The 25,983-nt window shown below is 36.3% G+C and overlaps 1 protein-coding gene across 1 annotated transcript in view; it reads right to left on the minus strand.

The window, feature by feature from the left end:
• Positions 1-25,666, minus strand: part of IQCK (IQ motif containing K) — a 32,781-nt gene extending 7,115 nt beyond the window's left edge. The window contains exons 1-7 of the mRNA XM_009886601.1: positions 25,600-25,666; positions 24,587-24,642; positions 22,801-22,939; positions 20,880-20,977; positions 15,053-15,105; positions 14,847-14,924; positions 5,247-5,331 (exon numbers count right to left, since the gene is read on the minus strand). Coding sequence (XP_009884903.1) covers positions 5,247-5,331; positions 14,847-14,924; positions 15,053-15,105; positions 20,880-20,977; positions 22,801-22,939; positions 24,587-24,642; positions 25,600-25,666 — 576 coding nt within the window. The remainder of the gene's footprint in view (positions 1-5,246; positions 5,332-14,846; positions 14,925-15,052; positions 15,106-20,879; positions 20,978-22,800; positions 22,940-24,586; positions 24,643-25,599) is intronic.
• Positions 25,667-25,983: the final 317 nt, after the last annotated feature.

Raw genomic sequence — 25,983 nt, forward strand, 5'->3', positions numbered from 1 at the left:
AGAATAGATACTGTCCTGACAATACTGGCAAGGGGACATGCTAGTATCAGCTTAGACATTGGTAAGTGATTGTCCTCTTAGAGTCATAGTCAAATTATAATAGAATTATTAAAAATGCCGTTTCTGTTTTTTCTAAATGTTTCGTATATAAAACACCATTTTGTTTTAGGACTTAATGTCCACATAATTCAGGCTGAAGTTAAATAACATGGTGGAAACAAGCAGCAATAAGCTTGTTTTCTCCTGGCACATTTTTAATTTCAGGAAGCCGGATACTTAGTTTTCTAGAAAATTTCTTATATTTATTTTATTCCTACATGATATGGTAGTGAGTTTGCTCTGTGATTTGAACTCTACTACTCTACTCCATTACACTCTGGTTTCCTCCCACTTTCCTAAGATATATACAGAGCAAAAGAGCAGGGCTTAATTTTTCCACTAGTTAAAAAAAAATAATAAAAAAAAAAAACCAAACCAACAACTTAAAGAAAACAATATAAATTATTTATCAAAAGTATCCTTTCCGCCCAGAATTTCTCCTTTGTGGTTCAGCTAAGAATACAATAGATAGTAACTGAACTCCCACAGCACATCTTAGTCCACTTAGGAGAAGATAACTTGCTATGTCTCAGATAGTGCACTGGCAGAGCAGAAATACAATACAAGGTTACATGATCAATAAAGACAGGCAAGACTTTTACTCAGTGACTTGACATCAGATACCTCTTAGGCCTCTAATAATATCCCATTATATTAATATAGTTCTGTATTATCTTATATAAAAGTTATATCAAGTTCTTACAAGGTTAATATGAAATTTTAAAAATAATAAAAAAAAAATTACTGTTACTAGTGATCTTCTTTTCAGTTACATTTAAAAAAAAATTAAACCCATTTTCTATAAAATCCATCAAATAGTATTACCAAAAATACCATATAATCCCAAACATGGGATAGTTTCGTTAGGCTTGCAAGAGACATTTTTTCTTTTATACTGTCATGTATGTTTCTATAGAATCCACAATTCTCTATCACATGAAGTCAGTTTAACTGCACAGGAAAGGGTTAAGAGAATGCTTATGGGACATTTAAATGACAGTAGCAGAAAAGAGGCAGGAAGATAGAGAAATTATTACCTCTATTTCTAACTATAAAATTTTTGAGAAAAAATGAAGTGTCCATTTATAACTACAGCTATGTAAGACCTGTATTTTGGCCCATGACAGGGACACAGTGATCTCTGTATACTGAAAATAAAGACAGTAACTCTTCATAGTTAAAAGGTAAAAGGCAAGTATAGTAGATTCTGTATACTCTCCCTAGATAAATAACACAGTGAAAGTATAGTGAAATACATAGCAAAATACAGCGCTCTGAGATAAAGGCATAGTCAGATCAATTCAAACACTCCGAAGTCCAACATTAAATCCAAGCGGTGAACATGAGCTCCCAGAACTAAGTGATTTTTTAGAAAAGTGAAAGAAAAGAAAAAGGAACACAGATACATCACCTGCAGTAAAACAGGTAACAGGAACCTAACAAATACTATCATATCATATCATATTCTAAATATGCTTAATAGATTATAATTTAGCATAGCTGTGATAATTTCTCAGAAAGCAGTCTGTATTTTGTAATCAGAGTGCAATTCTATCATGATTAAAAAGCCATGACTCATCTCCAGGCAAATAATCAAAGGGTCAAGAGCCTTGTCCAAACAACCGATGTGTGTCTCCTGCAGACTAGCAATGCACCAAGCACCGAAGGAGCCTTAACTTTGACGCGAGAGTCCACTACTACTCAAGTCACTTGGATTGAAGCTACACTTGCTGTAAGGAACAGTGAATATTTGTGTGACCTTCTGGGTTTGAGCCTTTACTAGTAGCCACAACGTGCTGAAAAGGAATATAAATTGTGATAGCAAAACCAGAACAACACTTTGTGAGAGATAAAGATAAACCTGCTTCAATTCCAATTTAACTTTTGCTCAAACAATATTTATGTATAAAATAGCGCTGAATATTTCCATAACGCTGTCCAATTTAAACTCCATGATATGACAAGATCTAGTCAAAATAAACTGCTTTCAATGCTGGGTGAGAATGTGTTGCACAACAGCGGGAGGACCACACTAAAGCTTTGACCAGAGACATTAGAGGAAATCGTAGTAATGAAAAATCCCTTCAGTCTAGAATAGTAATGCAAATTGTAAACATTAAAAACAAATGGCACTAAGCACAGATTTTGCAGCAGAGGGGTGAAGACTTCTATCTTCTTTTATTGGAAAAGTGCCTAGAAAATTGATATCTACTGATCAAGGGTTTTCATCAGATACTGAATACTGCCTCACCCTCAACAGATGAATGGAACCTCATTAAAAGAGGAAGGTGAGAAGTGAAGAGAAAGAATTCTGATGGCAGAACTGTCTCAAACTTTACTTGGGTACCCCTCCTTGCCCTCAAAGAGACCCCTCAAGAGGACATCTTCCTTTCCGATCTCCTTAGAGTTCTCACTAGTTGTAGCTTTCACTGCTGTTTGTTCCGGAAATTAATTCTTGATTAAACTTGAAATAATTTTCAGAGTACTCATCAATGCCTTTGTATGAAAGATTGTAGTAAGGACTTTGTTGATGGCAGCTGTTGATTATTACCACCAAAACAAGCATTTTCCTGAAATTTGCTTCAGATAAGGATGAATGTACTGCTTTGATCGTGCTTTATTATCAAAAAGTTCTCAATATTCTGTACCTATAGCCGTTTTTTTTCCCCTTTCATAAAAAAATCTTTACTGCCTGATCTATTTTTGTGGATTGCCATGCGGCTTTGATACTGGCACACTTGGACAGCTAGATGTGGCAGAAACAAGTGATGTATCATGAGAAGACACGATGCTCAGTCAGTTATATAACTGCATAAACTCTACTGCCTAGATCAATATGGTTAACAAAACATCTCAAAAATGGTCTGAGTCCATAGACACGTCTGAGAAAAATAATTTGCAGTGGTTTCTTACACTTTATATGACATTTTTTGAGAATAAAAAACTTACAAGCTTCACAAAACTATCCTGCCCAGATTTCTGAGCCTTTTACTTTTTCTGAAATCCACAACAGTCTGTCCAGAATCCTTCTCCATCCACCTTTCAAACAAGTAACTACGGCATGTGATCTTATGTCCTTTAAAGTGTATCTTGAGAAGACCAATGAAGTACACTGTTCCTTTATCACAGTGCCATGTAAAATATGTATGTGTGCTTGTGTTTAATTATTCAGTGTTATCACAATGTGTAAATTTTTATTCCAATAATAGTGTTTAAAAGTTCCAAATTCTGTGAATTATAAAACAAGGTTTAATGAAAACATCAGAAAAGAGTTTAAAATACTGACGCAATAATATCCTTAGAATGCAAAAGGGCATTATTTCTAAGTGTTCAGTTATTACCACAATAAATCAGTGTTAGCTGACAGAGCTATTTATTTTAAAAGCAAAACATCTGAGTTCTTTGGTAAATTTTCATAACGTACTTTATCATTCATGTGATAAAATCCCGTTTAAGCTTAGCATTCTCTTAATTTGCAAGCCCAAGGGTAACACATTGCCCTATGAAGTAACTTGTTACTAATGATTTTACTTTCTATTCTGATTTTAATTTAAATTTTAATTTTTAAAAACCCAAGTTCTTTCAGCTCTAATCACAGAACGGTCAGGGTTGGAAGGGACCTCTGGAGATCATCTAGCCCAACGCCCCACCAGAGCAGGGTCACCTACAGCAGTTGCACAGGACGGCGTGCAGGCGGGTTTGGAATGTCTCCAGAGTGGGAGACTCCACAACCTCTCTGGGCAGCCTGTGCCAGTGCTCTGCCACCCTCAAAGTAAACTAAAACATCTAACAGCTAATTTTATAAACTGATTTTTTTTTAATGTCTCCTATTTTTTATAGCTACAGTTTCTCTCTCATTTCTGGGAACTGGTTTAGCATGATAAATACTACTGGGAAAATTTTAAAGTTAATATATATAGCAAGGAAGGATAGTGCCCTTCAGAAGGTTTGGTGGAAGCACAAGGTATCTGAGCAATCTTGCACTGTTCAGCAAACTGTTATTCGGTAATGGTTGCCTTTGCAGTGCTCTACTGTAAGGATGCCTGCAGTGATATTGTCAGTGCTAATTAATGTTAGTGTCAATGCCATCTCTGTTTAAAAAAAGAAAAAGAAAAACAAACAAGCAGAAACCATCACAAAAATCAGTCAAGAAGATCATTTCAAGGTATTTCATAATCTTTGCACGGCACATTATAGTAGCCGCTCATATATTCACGCTTGTTAAAAGTAGTAAAGAAGAACTTAACAGAGAGTGCTTTATGATGATTGTTATTTAAACAGCTGACGTACAGACAGAGATGTCTCACTGTCCATCACAATGAAATTACTGCTATACCTGGAGGCTGTTTACGAGCTTGAATTTTGATAAAGGCAGTCAAAGACATTTCTTTGTCACCAAAGTCACCTGAATTTCAAGTCCGTTTCTTTCCAAGGCGTGAAGGCGTTAGAGACTTTCAAAGAAATATTTCACAGAATCTATTCAGGATTTTCAAAATAATTTATTTCATACCCTAAGCTTAGCATGGCTGTTACCCTCCAAAGTAATAGCATAAGCCAATTTTCTTGGTATTTATTTTATGCACCTGGCTTTTCCCCCTTAAATTGGGGATTGTGTTAGTGTCATATTACTAGTATGGCTTGCAACATCTGCCTGCCATTTTTTTCCCCTTTCCTTGATAACAGCCTTCATGCCTCTCCTACATCTCCTCTCTCAATCTTGGTCTCAGTTTTTACTTTGTTTCTGTATGCATTTATTCTTTAACAGACCTCACCAGTCTTCCTTGTGCATCTCCACACTCACTCACATATCCCTGCATGAAGCAAAATAAAACTTCATCCTTTAGCAACTAGCCAAAGAACAACTAAAAAAATAAAATTGTTCGGTGTTACTTGTACTTTAGAAGATAAAATTTCTGCAGATTTTCTGTTGTTGAGGAAAACAGTGAGATTACATCAGTGTAAATGCCTGTGAAATAATTGTAGTCACTAGGCATAAGGCAGAGCAACATCCAAACCCAATGAACCATGGGGGTCTCAGCAGCTATTTATAGTATCTCCTACTTAAAATTTATGTAAGGATTTTCCCCAGGGCCTTCACAGTCCTACGGTTTTCAACATCAAGGGAAATAATTATAGATTACTCTTACCCGATAACCTCTCCAGAAGGACTGAATTACTATGCTTGCTTCTTCTTCTGACAGAAGGAGAGAGAGAGGAATTGGTGGCCTAGGACTGAAAAAAAAGAAAAAAAAAGTTTTGTAAACGGACAGCCTATAAATGTAACATACTTTCTTCCCTAACATACTTCATATATTCTATAAAAAAGAGAAAGGTTGTTCAGGAGCTTGAAAGATAAAATTTCTTATTGCTCCAAGGATAAAATGCGCAAAGAATATCTCCTTTAAAAATACATTCTGTTATGTACACTACAATCATTTCTTCTTTAAGCAATAATATACAAATGGCACATCAAGCGCAGTAATCTTTCTGGTTTTTCTACACAGATTCCACATTCCTACTATTATGGTAAGGTTTGAGGTGGGAGAGGGGCAAGAGAAGCGGGCGTGCCATTTATAAAGCAGAGGAGCTTTTAGTGTGCATGCAACAATGAACAGACTTATGACATAAATGTTTATAACAATTATGAAATACACAGCATGTAAAAATATTTTAGTACATTAACTTACATTATGATTTCACTTAAAAGTAAAATGTACTGAAAAAAGTAATGATTGTCATACCTGCATAAGCATGGATCCATGTTTAGAATGTCTAAACAAGTTCTTAAAACACTGAAATTTTACTTTTGATAGCATACACACAGTGTTTGGTGATAAACAAAAGTAATACATATGTCAAGTCAACAATTTTCAGCCAAAATATACAGTAATTTGAAAGCACATTTGGTGATTCTGTTGCTAGCAATTTTAATGGGAAACACTCTACACTATAATTACAATTCAGCCATCCCTAACAAAAATTCAAATCACTATATCAAATCTTGCTTCCCCAAAGCTGTTTTCCACGGATGTTGATTTATTTCTCACACACAAGATCAGAAAGCATCCATTGCAAAGCACAAGACAAAATTAACTTATATAGTTTCTTTTATAATAAATGTAATTTAAAGCTAATGAACTAAGGGCAATAATGTTGCAACTCATGCAAATACCAGTTATAAACAGTAGACCTGGCATAGTGGTAGAATGGCTGCTAAGAGCTCCTCTCCCTGCATGGGACACAGCCTGACGTAGCTTTGACTTGGAAGACGACAGCACTATGAATTTGGATACAGCAATCATCTACAGACACAGGCAACCCCTGCAGGAACGTTGTTTAGAGTATTTATACTATAAAGATACATATACTGCAAAGACCATCAATTAACAAGCTATTTATGCAGCCTTAGATTTTTGGGCTAAAACATTACTTCTGCCATTTCTTTTGCAAATTTATTTTACAGTATATTACAGCTCAAGCTAGGAGGCTTGACAGCTTACATTTTCCTTTCACTTAATTTCATTCATATTAGTCTCTGCCCTAGTGAGCTTCCTATGCTCTCTGACGTCTTTCTCTTAGGGCTTGTCTGAAGGAGCATTCAAGTTAATCTTAACTATTATCTAATGCTGCACTGCCTACACCGTTTGAGTCTGTGTACTCAGCTAAATCGGTCTCATCGCCATGTCAGCTGCGTTTTGGCCTACATTTATTTTAATGTGAAAGAAAACCTTGGACTGTTTGGAGGAGTAGAAATAAGACAAAAAGAAAAAGGCGGCTCTCCATTAAGCCAAAAAGTTTTAGCACTGTGAACATTAATTAGCATTTGTACTGCTCAAGGGAAATCGTAAGGGCTGGACAAGCAAGGCTTCCTGAGCTAACTGCTTCTTATAATCAGATTTAAAACTATGAAGTTGGACTGTGCTGGTTTGGCTGATAGGGTTTCATCCACTGTTCTATTTTTGATCTTTTTGAAAACCAAAACTTTGAGTGGGAAAATCACAGAAAGACCTACATATTTTACAGCAGTGATATCAAAGACATTGAACTTTCTCCAAAGAACAAACCAAGATTTCTCCTAAACCGCAAGGCTGACTCTAGCATGAATTTGCTTTCATTTTCAAATGATAAAAATGTCTAGTTTGCAATCCAACGCTAAATGTGAGAAACCAATATAAAATGCAGCAAGAAAAGGGACTTAATTTTCAGCATGATAGTCACTGGCAAATATCAATCATTACAGCAGGGCAGCTATAAAGAACAGAAGTCATGCCAGGTCCAGTTTTGTCTAAGAGAATATATGCATTTGGCTTCGGGTCAAATAAAAATAGAATCTGAGCAGAGGCAATCACCGCTCCGCAGTGAACTAGGAAAAGAAGGAATATGTCATTTGTGGCAGAAGACAGCTGTATGCCTCCAAGAAGATTAAACCTGACAGTAAAATGTAAACTAACTATATTCTGCTTATTTAGTCTTTGATTATACACAATCTTAAAAGCACACCCATTAAACATATTGATATCTATTTTGATATATTTATCAGCTATGTTAACGTAAGTTGCAACTGTAAAAGCACATCAGTATATGAATTTTCTTAAGAATTGTATTTTACCAAAGCTGCGTAAAGCAGACACTGATGAGAGGAAAGTTAAATTCCAGAAACACGTTTCTTGCTTTCTGGGCAAACTTGTACAGATCTTGATTATGTGAGATACTTACTGATTATATTACATTATGCAGGTGGAATTTGGCACCCAGAAGGTATAAAGCAGACTTACATTAAATAAATGTATGAGGTGCTGAAGACGTGTATCTCATTTCCTCATGGACAGAAGCTGGGTTTCTCAATGAACTCTCAAGAACGCGGGAAAAGGCCCTCTGTTATTCTGTCACCAAAATAGATAAGCTAACCAATAGGGATTCATAGTCACGCTGATGGACACTGTATACAGTCAGGGTTTTTACACAGTAATGTCTAGAAACCCCAATTGTCACTAAGTTCCTGATCTGTCCTACAAATAGGTCAGATGTCTTCCTTGAAAAAGAAATAAAAGAAAAAATTTAATCAAGCAAAATTTTCACTATGTATAATCCAGAATTTTTTAATTGCTGTTTTTATTCAAGTCTGTTTCCTAACAGTAACACACAACCACCAAATTTAACCACCAGCCTTACAGCTGGCTGCCTGCAGGACCACCGTGCAAGCTAGAGCGAACATCAGTGCCTGGGGCGGATGGTGTGCAGGTGACAGTGGAATACCCACGTGCGGTCAGGGTTTCTCTCTGGTTTTAGAAAGCTCATCTCTAGAAATATTGAAGCAACCCTAACAACAAGAGTCAGGTCTTCTGGAGGCCTGTAAGGTTCAACCTGACAGCCACTGCCATATTAAACAGCCACAACCACTTCACCTTTAATTTGACTGTGATGGTTATTGTTCTTGAAGATTTATATCATGTATGAACACAGGCAACGACAGAGTCACTACAAAATTCATAATCTAAAAGACAAAAGAACAGAGCAAAGAACAGGGATAAATACAAGACATGCAAGCAAATGACCATGATGATCTGTGTAACTCAAAAAAAGGATTCTGAGAATGTCTTTGGTTTGGAAAGTACTCCAAAAATTCAGATGCTGGTCTGAACAACCAAAAAAATTGCTCTGGAAATTTTTCAAAGTATTTTCCTTTTATCTTTTCAGTATTTCTTATTCCTGCTCAGAGAATCTAGAAATGGTACCAGCACCTGCATTCATTAAGTCCTTCTTACGTGCCTATCCAGAGCTGCAAAAGTGTGCAACAATGAAAAAGTACTGTTTTGATTCAAAAGAAACATCTCAAATATCTCTGCTTGTAGATATTATTAAGATTATTTACCCAAAACCCAGACATTCAAGTGCTGATTTATCAGACCTGCTATTAAAACCAATTAGATAGATTAATCACATACTACACTATCACTGCATGAGCCTCACAGGTTTACAGGGAACTATTCCCACAGACACTTGACAAAAACAGCCTGGAACTTTTTCACAGGTCAAACTGAGTGTGAACTGAGACCTTTCTTTGTAACGTTGTAAGTATTAATACAACCATTCCACAGTCAAAAAGAAATTACTAACTACTGGTTTTCTTTTGCAGTAATCTAAATGCGCTAGAATAAGAGAAAAGTATTTGGAGAAAAAAGTCCTTGCAATATATGAGAAAATATTTTTGTGCGTTATATGGAGGGTACATTTTTGAAGGACTGTGAATGTGGGAATAACCAGATTTAATCTTCTGAAGAAAGGAAGTGCAAACGAGCAGACATTTTGAAGTGTGACTCCTGCTAACTGTCTGAACTCTTCTCTATCACCTTCTCCAAATAAAAGCTCCCTGATGCTGTCAATAACTAAATAAAGAATAAAGAAAATGTACTTTGACCCCTTTCGCCCCCTCCCTTCTCTGCATCTTCCACTGCTTTGCTGGTCTCCTGAATACACTTTTTTCTTTTGAATATCCTCGAACGTAAAGGCTATAGGTTGTGAACAAACAAAAAATAATTCACTTTTAAATTTCCTGTTTCATTTCTGTCTAAGCCACAATTCTAATAAAAAATTCACCCCCAAAAATGCAAAATATTACAGTGTAATAAAACTATAAAAATACACTCAGAAGTATTATCAAAGTGGTCATAGTCATAATATGCATACAACTGCTAACACATACAAACTATTTATACACTTATTTACCTATTTATAATGAAGAAAAAACATGGTAAAAAAAAAGATAGTGTGGAACTAATATGACTAAGTTGGTCAGCGGGGAGGCAGAGTCATGTAAGGGCCAGGAGACTGAGGCAGAACAGGTGAATAGAAACAAGAATGTGAGAGGAATTAGAGGAAGCACAGCAAGAAGTCTGAGTAGTGAGAACATGCCAAACCAATAAAAGACCAACTATCTTTTGTCTGAAGTTCTGTCTGAAAAATACTGTGGCTACCTTCCCCCTAGTATGCTCTCTACCTGGGGAGGACATAACCGTTTCAATGATAAAACTCCGTCCTCCTCCTGTGCTTGCATACTTGCTACATATTTTGCAAGTCACAATGTGCTGCCTCAGTTTTCTCTTTTGTAGGACCGATATTTATGTAGTCTGTAAGAGTGTTTGTGGTCCTGGACTGAAGGAAACCAAACACAGACCTATTGCAAAGTCCACTCATGTCAAGGGGGAAATTTCCATCTATGTTTGTGTACTTTACATCAGACGTATCCTGTAAACATGAAAAACTAACAGCAGCAAAAATAATCTCCAATTAGGGCTTTAACAGCAACATTAGGAAGATGTCACAAACCACTAATACGTTTTCTTTGCCATTTTGTCAATCTTCACATAAATTAAGGCAAGTTTCGACACTTGCATCAGAATTTGTAGCCATAAAACCTCAACCTCATGAAACACCATTACACAATATAAATATTTTGCACAGAAACTTTATGCAATTTTCCAACACACAGGTGTAGTTTTTTAAGCCAAAATTTTCTCCTACGTTAACTTGAATTCTGCCACATTACTGGAATGGCAATTCTTGACTTGGATCCACATAGAGTAACATCCAGGCACACATATTTGTTGGACTTTTCTGTTATTCTAATTAAATATGCTTTTTATCATACCCCCTTCAAAAGATGTAAAGCTCAAATTATTAAAGAAAATGAAAGAAAATACATAATGCAAATCAAATATACACTAAACATGGCTGGTTTGAAGACAAACCAGTGAAATATAGCAGTGTGCAGAAAGCAAAGCCTGTAGAACTGGACACATTATGGAAGGAAAGAAATCAGTCAGCCATGCAAAATTACCCCTATTGGCCATCTGAGAACTGACAATGAAGTCAACTGTAAAGGCAGCTGAGACCAGCAGACTTTACCTAATTAAAATATTGGGGGGAGGGAGAAAAAAAAAAAAAATCAATGTGTATATATACGAGTATACAGATATTTGGCAAAAAGCCACCACTTCAGATTTAGTAATCATTTATAGACATATATATATTCATCTTAGCTATCCACTTCATTAAAGCCATGATAAATTTATTTTCTCTGTATCTGCACATTTGTTTTGGTACACAGTGATAGATTAAACCAGGAAATGCGTCCTTCTGAATTGAGAATCAAGTAAACACCTCTATAGAAAATATGAAAAGGCAGATAAATTATTGTGAGTGAAAGGTTTATTTATGAAATACACCTTCAGTTCCTGTAACCCCTGTGAAATACGGATACAAAGATGGATCTTCAACAGCCAGGAAAATACTTATGCTTATTCCTAACCGAGATCCATATACCATCCTCTTTCATTGAATGTAAGGGTTGAAGGTGTACTTGAGCAACGCTGTCATATTATTAAATTCATGTGACAGTAGACTTTTATGATATAAGTATTTTTCAGAGCAGTGGAACTGGTTTTTATTGTTTTCTTCATATTTCTTTCATTAATACGCTAAAGGAGGTTGGGTGATGATACTCCCATGATACTCAGAATAAAGACTCAGCCTACATATGCCAGAAAAGTAAAATTTAAGGGGCATAAACACAGATCACTCTCTTCCCCTGTCCCTGATTCAGTACATGGAGCTTAGCTACTTGCAATTGAGCTTCACTGCTATTCAACCAGAAACACCACTGGAAAATGCTGACAAAAGGCAACTGTGTTGCTCATTAGCATATTTATAGGCGTACAAAACATTCAAGGCTCTAGTTCTATTTACTTTACTTGGCTATATCAGCAGTCTTGAATGTAGGAATAGGGACACCAGTATGTATCTCAGCAAGTTTCAAAAAACTTTTGTAAGTTTCTTGATAAAACTCCAGTTTCCTGTCCTCTGAAAGGTACAGCTGTCCTTTAAGACAACGGAAATGTTTTGTGTTCTCCTGGAGGTGAAATGTAGATTACCAGTCAGTGCTATTGCTTTTGAAATCTGCTTCAGGAATCAAGGATTCCCAAGGGATATAACATTTTGACAGTGCTACTGATAATATATAAGGTAACTATACTGAGACTTTTATTTACTGATGTCATAGCAATTACTATAAATACTAAAGCTGGAAACAAATTCAAATTTTACAAGCTCCTTCACCTACAGTAACCAGCTTTTGAAGGTACAATGTTTGCATTTAAAATTCTGGAAACCGATGCAGCATTTGGGTCTCCTTATGAAGGAAAAGAAGGCTGCAAGATCTCATTAGAAACCCATCATACACAGAGTGAGGCTCCTAAGACTGTGGCCTTGACTATTCTTTAAAAAAATTGAGCTTCAAAGAAAAAACTGGAGGCACTGGAGGAGAGCCAAAGAAGTCATACTCAGGTATGGAATATATTAAAAAAAGCTGGATCTCTGATACAACAAAAATTTATCCCTCTGGGTTTTTTTGGTTTTGGCTTTTTTTTTTTTTTAAGCCTAAAGGCTGCTTTACACTGATAAACCCCGCTTTAACACCGCATAGAAATGTATTCCACTTTAACAGACCATTCAGAATGCTTTCCAAATTTAGACCAGTAACTGAAAAAACAACACAAGAGTTTACCCCTTAAATTTGCAGCAACTTCTTTTTCTTTATTATACCACCTAAACGGTTGGGATAAGGATGTTTGCCATCAAAATCTGACCAGCACCTTTTAGCATATTGCCTCGTACATATTAAAAAATAGAAATGACAATAAAAAGCATAGAATCAATTACACTTTAAATGTGATACATGGAAGGATATAATAATAAACTCTTTATGACATATCCAGAAGGACATAATAATACATTCTCTCATTTTCATTCGTATTTAATATTGCAATATTTCACTGTGCTCTAATAGTGCTTACTTCGTAAGCAGTATTTTTTAAGAAATCAGTCGTTTTAAGATAAGCTCACAAAAAGTTGGTGTTTAATAATAATTTTAATAATTATCATTTTTAAAGGCCTACTTGTTTAGAGGATTTAAGATCAAGTGTGTATCGATTTAGGTAGGACTTTGACACTTCAGTGTCCTTGTGGAGCTGTCACTACATTATTTAGGAGCACAAGTACTAACAGAAGCTATGAGTCATTCAGGCTGTGATTCCACAGTGTATTTCTCTTGTTGGCAAAGCTGACTTAAGCAGTTCCTGCCACCACCTCTATATCTTACCAGCTCGTTTGTTTTCTTCACCTTGCCCTGAGCCCTTTATTATAATCCTTCGTTTCTGCCAGTACAAAGGTTTGTCAGGCTCCCAAGTAAACCAGGTTGGAGAAATTATCTATATTTTAAATAGGTATACAAACCCTCCTCACACATTTAGGTAGAGAGATTTCTAACACAGAGTACGTCCCTGATCAGAATAACCAAGCATTCTACCAAACAGGGTGATATTAGGTTGCCCTCAGGCAGGCTGGAATGAAGAACGGGAGAGAGCAGGGAACCATTTATGTCAGCTTTACTTCCAAGAGAAACATTTGTAAAACTGTGATCTTAAATATTTATCTTAGGTACAAATATCCATCCTCACAATTCAGTGGTATCAAAACTGCCTTACCAAACAATGGCTATTCAGTATGCTTAAGAAATGAGTACGACAGGCTCACTGCAGTTCATAATCAGTTTCCAAACTACAAAATTCACTGCCTTAAACAGGAATCTTGTTGTCAAGACCTCGTGATCTACAGAAGGAAATTGTTAGAAGTGTCCCACCAGTGGCAGGTTTGAACAACAGTGACTGGACAGTATGATGCAGTAGCAGGTACCTGAAGATATCAGAGGTGAGATGAAAAGGGTCACTCTCCAAAGATGTCCATCTTTTACTGCAGAAACTTCCTACAGAACTTTGACCACGTAACTACTTCTCAGATAGTCAAAGTTAACTGTTCATGCCACAATCACCAGCTTGTCTGCAAAGACCTGTGAATGAGGAGCTTTCCTCTTGCTGGATCAGTGACTCAAGGTTCTAAGTTTCACATGACAAGAGTTCAAGAAAGCTCCATTTCCACTTACATAATGTAATGAAATAAACATATCTACAAAGATATTAATCTCTAAGTTTTCACAGACCACCAACCTAGCCTCCAATTAAGTTTTCAAATTGAAAATTTTCTTCAAAATCTGACCTCTGTAATTTTCTTATTCTCTCACTGTGGACTATTACTTGACTTTTCTTCTTTTCTCATACAACAGCTATATTTTAAAACAAAATGCTGTCTCAAGAACAGTAACATTTCTTTCAAAACTACTGTGTAGCTTGGTTCTACAGGAATAATGAAGAATATATGATTGAGGCTGCAAAAGCAAGTGTTCATTTCTCAGATGCAAAGTCATAAATGTCTGTAGAAATGCCAAGGATTATTACAGCTATTCTTAAAACAGCTGCTTACAGTTAGAGGAAGTATTTCTAGATTGTATACATATCCTCAAAGATTTCCATAGTAGGAAGCAGCATTGAAAACACCACTTTGCTCCTTAGTACGAAGATACTCATAATACCACCAGACTATTTGAATGCACTGCACTCTACAGTTAAAATGTTTCAGAATTCTAAACTAATTTCCCTGTGAACAATTCTGGTACAAAGTATCTTGTAACTAATACACTACCAAATTAGAAAGCATCACATGGTTCTTTGTTGCATGCAGTAAAGAGCATTTAGAGGGCACAACTGTAAAGCATCAAAGCTCTATTACTTTTTTGGAATAGCAGGGGAAAAAGAGTAAAAGACGAAAAGGTTACTCTGAGTACTGCAATAACTTACTGGTCCTTTAGCCAGTCATTAACAAAAGGAATGGAAAAGAATTCTGTGAATGACTCATCTTTCCTCTTTGGGTTCTTGCTGATAACAAAAAAAAAAAAAAAAAAAAAAAACAACTCATATTAATTTAAATTGCAGCTATTCTATTTGCAAATTAATGTCTTTGAATCATTGAGCATAATTAATAGTAAAAGCCACGATTAACTTACTTGTATAACCACTCAGTTAGGAAATCACAGGCAATAAATTTGGTCCTTTTTCTCTAAAGATAGAAGATAGGTTCAAATTATTTATTATCTTTGAATTGGTCACATGTTTCCACTACTGGAGAGGAACAGAAGCTAAATTGACTGCTTTTATTAAATAAAATACACAGTACATTAATCTGTCTACTTTAATGTTGCTATTGCCACCAGTCAGTGGCTCAGACAAAATTTTAGAAATTTTGTGAAATGCTTTCAAGTCAAGTAAAAAAATGAGTGATAAAATTCTACATATACTATCTTGATATTTGCTGCAGTATAGCTATAACAAACACCTCTGAATGGTTTTCTTTCTAAGTGGCAATCTCATTGCAAAGAAATTAACAGAACTCATTTATGAAAATATGTTATAAATTACTTGCCATTTTGTTCAAAGTTCTATTATCATACTTAAAATACTTCATTGCTTCCAAGGCACAGAAGGAACATTGATGGAATATTGCTTCCTCCTGCATGGAACCAGCTTGAAGGTGTGAATACTTAAGACACACACATACATCGGAGTATTGTATGGCTGCTCAGACAAAATTGTCTGTTTGGTAGTCCAGGCAGGAAGGCAGAAACAAGGTATACGTATACTCACAGATACAATGGACATTACAGAGAATCAATCAAAACGTGGAGCTTCGGAGCAAAATATTTGTGCCCTTTGCTCCCAGTTCTAAGACTTCTTCACCACCAAAGAGAATTTTGCAAAATGCTTTGCCACAGGTTATCCTGAGTGACTCACGCTGCCAGTACCTGTTTTGCTGGACAGCACTGCATGCCGTAAAATACGTTTTGAGTTCAAAATTAAAAGCATGAATTTTGATCAATACAGAATTAATTAGGGCCACCCCTTTCTTAGAGTTTTCCTCTCCACATTACATCTTTGCAGACTGAATGTATAAATGAGCACAGGTGCTAATTCTGCTTATCACAAACCAGAGTAACCATGATGTGGAGAATACAACAAAGACTTCCAGTCAGAATAACAGGAGAGCTTCTGAACCCCTCTCACATGAGACATGTTATGGATGTACACAGCCAGAGAGCGAACACTAAAAGCCATTAAGTCCCTGCAGAACAGAGACACTGAGTGCTTTATCAAAACAGCAGCCATTTAGCTGGAAATCTAATGCATGACAAATGACCTTAGTCTATGCATAACCCTCATGATGTGTGTTTCTCCTTGTGCTACAAGAATATGATGCAAAAAGGACTAGGGGATGTGAACAGACAGGTAGAAAAAAAGTGCTCGGCATGGCATAATTCTTTCAGTGAGGGGTATTAGCACACGGCATAATTTGGGGGTCAGTGTATTACTTCAGCCAGAGGTGAAGCGGAAGAGGAACATGATGTGAGGTGCTGACTGCGCAGCGAAGAATACTGGATAGTCATGTAACTAGGGGACGACAGATGTGAAGTTTAGAGCTAGGCTACACAGCATTCCTAGACGATACCCAGGAAAGCTTTTACTTTTCTAAGTGAATCTTATCCTTGGTAGACATACTGTCTGACTCCCACAGAAAAGAAACAGAACTTCTTTTTTTAAAAAAGCAGAACAACAGAAAAAGAGAACATCACAAAACAATTATGGGTGCTGAACCCCATGTGCCTTTATAATCCAGGTAATGACAACAAAAGCTTTGGGGTTCACGTAGCACTCCATTAGAGTGCTGGGCTGCCAAAAACCACATCTCCTTAAGGAATTTTCACGCTTGTCATGCTAATACCAGATACTGTTCAGAGAAACTAAACACCTAAGCTTTAATAAACCAACACCTTCACTGCAGAGCTCTCTACAGGTCATTTTAAATGTTAAATGGACAAATTTTGACTTGAACAGAATCTGATAACAAATAGCAGGGTCTGATCATCTTTGTACAGCTATTCTCAATCACAGTATGAAAGTGGGTTCCATTACCTAGTGAATTGTTTCAGAGAATAAATTCTATACTTTGACAACAAAATTCAATTTCATCTAGCAGTTGTAATTTAATCTGTTTAAGTAAATTGTTTTTTCTTAGCAATGGGAAAAACTGATCAGAATAGTGTTGTCAAAACAGTCATCACCAAAGGAATCAATTTTATCTCGCTTTATCCTTGTTAGATCCAGTGAACTTATCAGGGAGGAATTCGGTCAAGCTGAATATTTTTTTATTTTGTTATTTTTTTTGCCAGGAAACAGTTCACTTTACTAGTGAATTAAATCATTAGTTGCACAGCAGTCAACATTTATAGAAGGGAAAAGATGACATAAATTGACCTGCCTTTGACACATTCCTCCTATGCTACATGAATCAGGATAAACACAGGAAATATCTGCACAATGTGCATTGTTAACCTGCAGATGTATTTATAAACTATTAATACTCAGAATTCATTTTCCATTTTTTAGTTTAAGTATGATGTGCTTGGTAATAATCATGCAAAAATACTGGTGATCAGGAGATGGCAAAGTCATTAGGAAACCTTCTTCTATTCACTTTCCCTGATCTATCATAATTTTAAATATAATATATTCCATTACAGAGTCTGACACAGCATCCTCTTTCTGCGATTGCTAAGCAGAAAGAAAAATCAGACTTATGCTAATAAAAACATTTAAACATTGCTCAGTTTTAATGCTGAAAAATGAACACATTAGTCAGTGCTCACGAGAGAAAAGATTTAAGAAAGTAGTCTTTCCTCTAAAGACATTTGACAGCAGACAGGATAAAACACAGGAGAACTTATGGTAGGGGAAAAAAAAGAATCAGCAAGGGGATACACTGCGCAAGCTAATAGGCTTCTTTCATCTCTAATTTAAAAACGAAGCTTCTGTGACTGTTCTCATATTTACATGAGTTTGAAGTCCGGTGGGTTTTCTAGGTTTTTGCTTTTCAGATCTTTCATACACACTACTTAATGCAAGAGAGCCTACTTTAATTGAAATGTTTAAGTTGTTATGTTTCTATATCACCTCACAAATAAGATCTTGCAAATTTCTTTCCTACACAAATGTCTACTTTCAGCATAACCGTCTCCCTTTCCTGACTTTCCCATCTGATTCTACAGTTCTTCTGTGCCAGACATGGATGTGTCTCTTCTAATCTCTTCCTTGAATTCGTCTGTTGGTCCCATGATCTGCTCTCCCTCACCACAATTTCAATTGCTAAACAACTCTCCTACTTAATTTTTCATTCCCTTCTCATTCATCTTTATTCCCCTTCAAAACATGAAAACCTTTAGTCCCTCTCATCAAAAAACCCACTCTTCATTCTCCCTCACAATTCCCTCTCTCGTCTCCCAGGCTCATTCAACATTGACTGCAGTCAGTTTGATTATTCCTCCCTTTCTTCCAGCACTTCTTCCATTTATCTTCCACTGGTTTATTCTATACAGCTGCCCTTTACAGGCTTTAATGACTCATGTCTAGCCAAAATTCAAACCCAATATTCTGTTCTCATCCTTCATAATTTCAGTTAGCTTAATCACAATCAATCACGTTCCTCTCCTGTTCTCTCATGAATTCCATGAATGTTTCTACTCTTTGTTCTCCTCCTATTTTTTTAAGCTACCTTCTGGTGTGTTTATCACAAGATCCTTTCTCCCTGTCCCTAATTTCCTCTGGATTTCTAAGGACTCTGGTTTTGATCCTAAATATCAGTTCCAGTTATTGTGCTAACCATTTTAATACAAAATGTAGCATGTTTTTTTCTCCAAATCCGTATGGAACAACGCACTTCTTATGAAACAAAAGCATAATTAGAAATTACGTATTTAAGTCAGATACGGAAACAGAATGTCCAAGTACAAGCACCTGGACAGTAATGGAAAAGAACACAAATATTCAGTTACATGACAAGCATAAAGAGCTATTGTTTTACTAGTTATTGTTCAAAAGGAGGAAGAAATGATGTCACAGTGGAAAATGATCATCTGACATAAACTTGCTTTCCTAAACTTGGTTCCCCAATAGCAGGACATCTCTTCACATAACAACAAAAATCACTTAGTGTCTTTTTCATTAAGCTTCTATACATCAGAAAATAATTGTTTTTATAATTTTACTAGAAAGCAACACACAGACCCATGCAAAATCCATTTTCAGAACACTTTGTAACCTAGATACTATTGAAGCTCTGCAAAATTTCTCAGATTAAAAAGACAAAGTAACCTTAGCTTTGTCCTGAGTATTTCTAAAAATTCTCATATTTTTGTATTAAGTGCTGTTCTGGCCTTCAGAAATACGTAACATCTATCAAGGACTGTACTTTAAGCTAGCTGTAATACATGCCTTTTTCCTGATAAAGGATATGTGCTTCCTTTAAAAAAAAAAAACCCGAATCAATACAGATTTCATTAAAAGTGTGATGAATAATATATATGATCAATCTGTTCTTGGCTAGGTAATGTAAATGTGATGGCAGGAATGATGTACAAAGATGTCATGCCATAATGACATGTAAATGAACCATTTTCCTATTCCACCTGTATTAATCACAAATTATAAATACATATACACCCATCTATAAATCAATCAGTTTATAGACACACACACACAAATCTTGTGAAGACAGCAAAAACTGAAATAACTTACTGTTATTAAATGTATAGATTTGGATTTGAAATGCAAGTTTGGGGTGCCATTCAAGCACGGTAAGCTTTGTGTATTTTTAGCTGTGCCTGGCATGTAAAGGGCAGTGGCAAATAGCACATGTGTGATTTTTACATTGTTCCACAATGTCTGTTATCATATAGACACATGCCTATAAGAGGAAGTCAATGTCAGTAGCTGGAGAGGAGGTAGATCAAGCCCTAAGCTGATTAATAACCCACTAGTAACACAAAGTCCTCCTCGCTTCACTGTCATTTTAATCTATAAGTCCAAGAGCACAGACTGTATTCCTCAGATGTGCAGGACGTAGAAAAAGGGATGTATTTTCATCGTCATTTATATTAATTGCTCTTTATATTATGAAGCTGCAAGTAAGAGGAGACTCAGTTATAGGCATAAAAATACAGAAAAGTTTTACATTGGAAAGTGTGGATGACAGGCAAAAAGCTAGAAAGATATAGAAAAAAAATTACTTCCATGGTTGGAGAAAATAGCAGAAATGATGGAAGACCCCACAACTCCCAGTACCGAATCTATTGTTGGAGGTCTGTGAGTTAGGCTATGGTGAGCTTTAATTTGCATCACTTCTAATGCTCTTTTAAGCATTCTCTATATACAATGAGGAGTGTCTCTCTAGATATTTTTACACAGACATACACTGAAAACAAATTTATAAAAATACATATAGCAAACAATGTTTTTTAAAATGTACAAATTTTATAAGCTCATTTATGCTGAATACCCTGCTTTCCAATTAAATGGAATTTACATAGAATGTTAAAAAGCTAAAATACAAAATTAAGCTATTAGGATGCCAGACCAGCAAAAATAATTGCGCAACGATGTAAAATTCAAGTTCTTTATGTCACCCTAAAATGAATAATGCGTATTAATCTGAAATGAAGCCTGTTTCTCTAACATACACCACTATTTAGGCCAGATACAACTGGATATTTCAGGATTTATTGTCAGTTAGACATTGTCATAATGATCGAGTGTGTGTAGTGTGCAATCTGTTCTGAATTACTGGAGAACACACCACTCAAGATCAGATCCAAACCAACTCATGATACGTTATTTCATATTATTGTGCTTGGTTTTCTTGCAAAAGACCAAATAAAGAAATACTGCCTGTGAAATAAAGGGCTGCAACTTCCTGCCAATGATTTGAACTGAGAACTAAAAACTAACCTCAAAACACTTTTCCTTCTTTGCTCGGTGCAGAAGTTCAGCCATTCCGGGTAAGAGTACTGGAAATATGTAATACTCTAAGTATTCTCGAGGAGAACCTGAGCAAAACAGTACAGCCTTTACTTACAGGTACCACAGATTACACAAAAAGACAAACATTAGACATCATAAACTGAGTATCAGTCTTTTTATCAATACCATCACAGCTTGAAGTGAACAGATTAATTCAGTTCAGATACAGCCAGAGATGTGTCTTTCTTTGCTTCTCCTCAGCCAAGACATAAACTTGAGTAAATTTCAAACTAAAGGTGCATCAACACTACAAACTACAGTGTGCCTCAGAGATGTCAGACTTAGTTTTAAATGAGTAAACTCAGACACCAGAAGCAGTTTAGCCACGGAAATGAAAAGCAATGTGAAATAATTTACCCTGACAGAAAAAGTAAATTAGCCTGTGCTGAACTCAGTGCTGTTACAGCTAAACCACTTTTGGTATCCTCATACCCTTTACAATCTGAAGTAATGGAGCTGGTCATAAGACTGAATTTCTAGACAGAGGAAAAAACAAAGGTTATATTTCAGTCATGCTGTGATTTCTTCCTCATGATTACTTCCTACTTGCCAGATCCTTTAGAAATTTGAACGTGACTGCATATACCCAATTTTTCCACCTTAAGACGGCTGTCTGGGTTGACATCTCTCTCTTATGTTTGACTGCCCTGCCTTTACATGAGGTCTACTTACCATACTTTCCATGTGCTCACACACACTGGCATCACTGAGTTCCATGCAGAAGAAAGCAGCTGCAGTCAGCATCGCCAAAAAACAGCAGTGCTATTCCCCATGCTCTACATATATCCTAATGGTTACGTGCTTGCTCAACTGCGAGACTCAAGCTCTGTCTCCTTCCCAGCTTTTCCCCACATCTCCACTCCCTAATGGGATCTTTCACCACCAACTTATAAACTGGGTTACGTGGAGGAGCCTTCTACCCCTCCAACGAAGGAACCGTACATGGAGGAACTCAGGTTCACTGGGCCAGAGGGAACGGGCAGCATGACCCTGTGTGAGGCTGTAAGAGCACTTCCCTCAGAAAGGTGAGCAAACCAAAACCTGTTAGGATCCGAGACAAGCAGGGGTGGCTTATTGGCTGAAGTGCTGGCGTTGATTTAAACCCAGACTGCCTGCTATTCAGCAAATATTCAGGTTTTGGTGTGGTCAGTAAAGCTTAAGTCACAGAAGTGTAGTCTTCTGGCAACACAGCTCAAACACTGAATTTATTCTCTGCTTTATACCTGCAATTGGTTCATATACTGCCAAAAAACGTTCATAATTGGAAGGACGCTATATATATAAAAGCCAGGTGTAACACTGCTTCTGACTAGCAACAGGAATTCCTAACGAGCATAATGGAAGAGAAGAAAAGACACAAAGGAGGGCTAAAAAGCATAATGAAAATACATTGCTACTTGGTAAATTTTATAACGTATAGAAATTGATAAAAATGGAAGAAAAAACTTTAGAGCTGTTTCCATTTAATTTGTAATCAGACGGGCAAAGATAATATTTTGAAAGCAGTTTTCGAACTCAATTGTCTATTTAGTCTGTTGATCCTAGTTTTGAATTATTGAGTTAGAGGAAGAAACTCTTGCCTTTCTCTGATTTAAGTGGCTAAATAAAAAGTCACTTATTCAGAAGAGAACAGAACTACCTTAACAGCTAGAAAATGCTAGTGATTTGTAATGCACTATTTGAGCTTTCTTCCATTGACCAAGTGGCCAAGCTGGCTCCCTGTGTATAGACCAGGGGACTAATCATGCCAATTCCACTTAAGAAAAGGTGTTGTACCTGTTAACACTTCAAATTAAACACATGCCAAACCCTTGCACAGCAGGGTTCAAGATAATATACTCCTACTTACATGTTTTTGGATCAGGTGGTTCTGGAAAGGGGGCTGCCTCGGCTATGGGAAGCAACTGTTGGACAACAGTATCAGCTGCAGGGGCTGAATAAAATTGTTCCATATGTAATGGCTGCAATATTCCTGCTTCCAAAGACACCTGTTCAAGATAAACGCACCCTATATAAATACCCCAATCAGACTGTAAGAAAATGTAGAAGCCAATTCAAAAGGAAAAATTATAAGGTCAGTTTAAAAAATATGGAATTATAATTTCTAATTTAAATATTATTTCAGGGTTTTTTGATTACTTTAAACAGAAGAATTACAATTGAAAAAATTCTGCAGTTTCCAGCACAATAAAAACATCCAAACCTAACAGAATACATATATCTACTTTTAAGAGAATATGATATCACAATTTAAAAAATATTTTAGCCATTGTAAGAAATAGTAATTCTTTGAAAAGCAAAATTAGCAACATTTTCCGAATAAGTATTTTTCCACTCAGAATAATTTTTTTTGTATTGTTCAGAAGTCCTGACACTCACCTTTTCAAGAAAATAAACTTTCCTTCTAAACAAAGCACAAACAGACAAATTCGGAGCAGATACAAATACAAGTCTTAAGGTTCCCCATACAGAAACAATTATGGATACCAGGAAAAAAGACAGTTCACAATTTAACATATGTTTTTTAGGAGTGCAGGAACTGTTACAGTGAGCCAGCAGAATACTCCTAACAGACACTGAGCTACACCTGTTACAGAGAGGCAGATACCTCCTGTTATCCCCAAGAATGCACTACCATTACAGTTTGCTATGATAACTTCTTCTGAAAACTCCATTATCTAAACAGTTTCACTTTAAAATTTAGTTGGATTTATGAACTACTGAAAAGCAGGTGGTGGGATCAGGCCACAAAACTTATAATACACCACATGTCAATGACTGCAGATAGACTCCTTTTTAACATATGCAATATTCAAAAAATGATCCTTTGGAAATTAAAAAAAAAAAGTGCATCAATATAAGAAGGTATATTACTTCATTTTGATGCTCAAATATATTAATATATTATGTTCTGACTAATGCCCCAAGCGGAGTTCACTATTAAATTTAACAACAGCCTGTAATGAAGCCAGTTTCATTTGGGGAAACAGGATAGGTCTAAACCAACCAACTGTCAGACAATTTAAACTACATTGTCTTAAAATAGTTTTAAAATAACAAAGTAACCTAAATACAGAATTGTAAGATAAAACGTCTACAAAAATGGCTAATTTAAAGTTAACTGTGTATGTGATGTCCAAAATAATTAATTTTAGTGCCCCTAGAACTGCTGGGCACAAAGATTTAAAGTGGTTTGTCCTTCTTAAGTTCCCTCTTAATTCCACTAATTTCAATGGTCACATCTAAGTGACTGGTCATGTATGTGAAATTGAGGCACAACTCCCTCACTGTGCTTGCTCCCCTCTCCTACATATTTCAGTACTCCGTCTGCTTGCAACACCACCAAAGGGAGATCCTTGCACATGAAGGAGACAGTCACAGCAAAAAGGCAGCGAGACGTACAAACCAAACACAGCTGGTAATCTAATTTTAGCCTAGCACTACCCAAGTTGCTTTAAATAAAATCAATGATTTGGAATATTACATTTGTTGATTCACAAAAGTTGTTTGCAAAATGTAGTTTTGTTTTCACTTTATGGATGTCTATTCTGCGAGTACCTAATTTTCCCATTTACTTATTTAAAATCTTTTAAAACCAGCCCTATGCAGATTTTTTTTACTTGAACTATACTCACAGATCCATGTTTTGATTCAGGAACATCTGGAAATTGAGGCTGCTCTGCTTCATACTCTAAAAGTAAAAAGTAGTACATTATCCAGAAGACTTTAAAACCATATTTATTTTTCTCCTAAATAAACATTGCTTTCTAAAGGTACTTATTCTGGTTTGAAACAATAAAAATAAGTATATGGCAAATATTTGTTTAACATGAAATCTAATGTTTTGAAACAAGTGAGAAGTTTAGAGCCTCTTGTCTTGGCTTAAAGTCAAGTTCAAGGTTCTCAGTGATAAAAAAACACTTTATTGGGAGCAAGATTTTTAACCAAAGTAATAATTTAAAATACTTTAATGTAAGTAAAATGCAGATGCTTGCACAGAATTAACCATTGTTTTTACTAGTATATAATAGTGCTTTTCAACTTGAACTCCCCTGTAAGCAATTAAATCCCCAGGGCATTGCTAAGTATTACTGTCTCCACTTAAAAAAAAAAAAGAAAAGAAAAAGAAAAAAAGGCAAAAGCAGTACATGACCCACATAGATTACTGAGTGAATCAGGATAAGAAAAATAAAGGAGGAGGACAATGAACCTGATACAAAACAAACCCTTACAGATTACACAGTACAGAATATTCCTACAGCCAAACTCAGCAGGTTTACCATTCTACCATTATAATTAAGAGATTTAATGGCATCACTACTTCCATGCGTAGTACAGGTGCCTCAGCTGAGTTGTATCAGAATAAACAAATTTATTCCTACATTTAAAATGGCCACTTTAACACAAAATACCTCCTATTAGGCATCATAAAGCGCTAAATGAATAGAACCCTATTTGGACACCGCAGAACTATGGCGCTGGTCTCTCAGCTTCCTGACCAGTCTCAGCACTCTCAGATTTTAGGAAAAGATTGAGGCTTTTGCCATTAGAAACAGACTCTGATGACAGTTTTGTATTCATTGAACTGGCATAATATCGATAACACTGTCACCTCTCTGCTTGCCCAAGGATAATCTATCTCCATTACCAGGACAGCCCCAAAGCTGGATCCAGACTACCGCGTGGTGAACTAGAGGCCGAGACACTGTCGCCATGAGCCATGCGCTTTGGGCCCTGTTGGCAGCAGAAACACTCTCAAAGGTCTGTTTCTGTCAGCAGATGACAACAATGAAAAGCACGGTAAAGCTCAGGAGCTGAAAGGCTTTTGGGTTTGCTCTCAGCGGTAAGGGTGGGTTTTAGCGCTCTGCTCCAGGCCGGTACCGCCAACGCCGCCGCAGGGCCTCACAGCACTGACAGGGCACCGGCAGCGAGTAGCGGCCTTGAACACCAATTTTTCTTCTGTGTACCCAGAAACAAAATGATGTACAGGGTTTTTTGTATACTGGGCTGTTTGTGAACAGCGATTCATTAA

Source organism: Charadrius vociferus, unplaced genomic scaffold, assembly GCF_000708025.1.
Source record: "Charadrius vociferus isolate BGI_N301 unplaced genomic scaffold, ASM70802v2 scaffold46, whole genome shotgun sequence".
In the NCBI taxonomy this organism is placed as follows: domain Eukaryota; kingdom Metazoa; phylum Chordata; class Aves; order Charadriiformes; family Charadriidae; genus Charadrius; species Charadrius vociferus.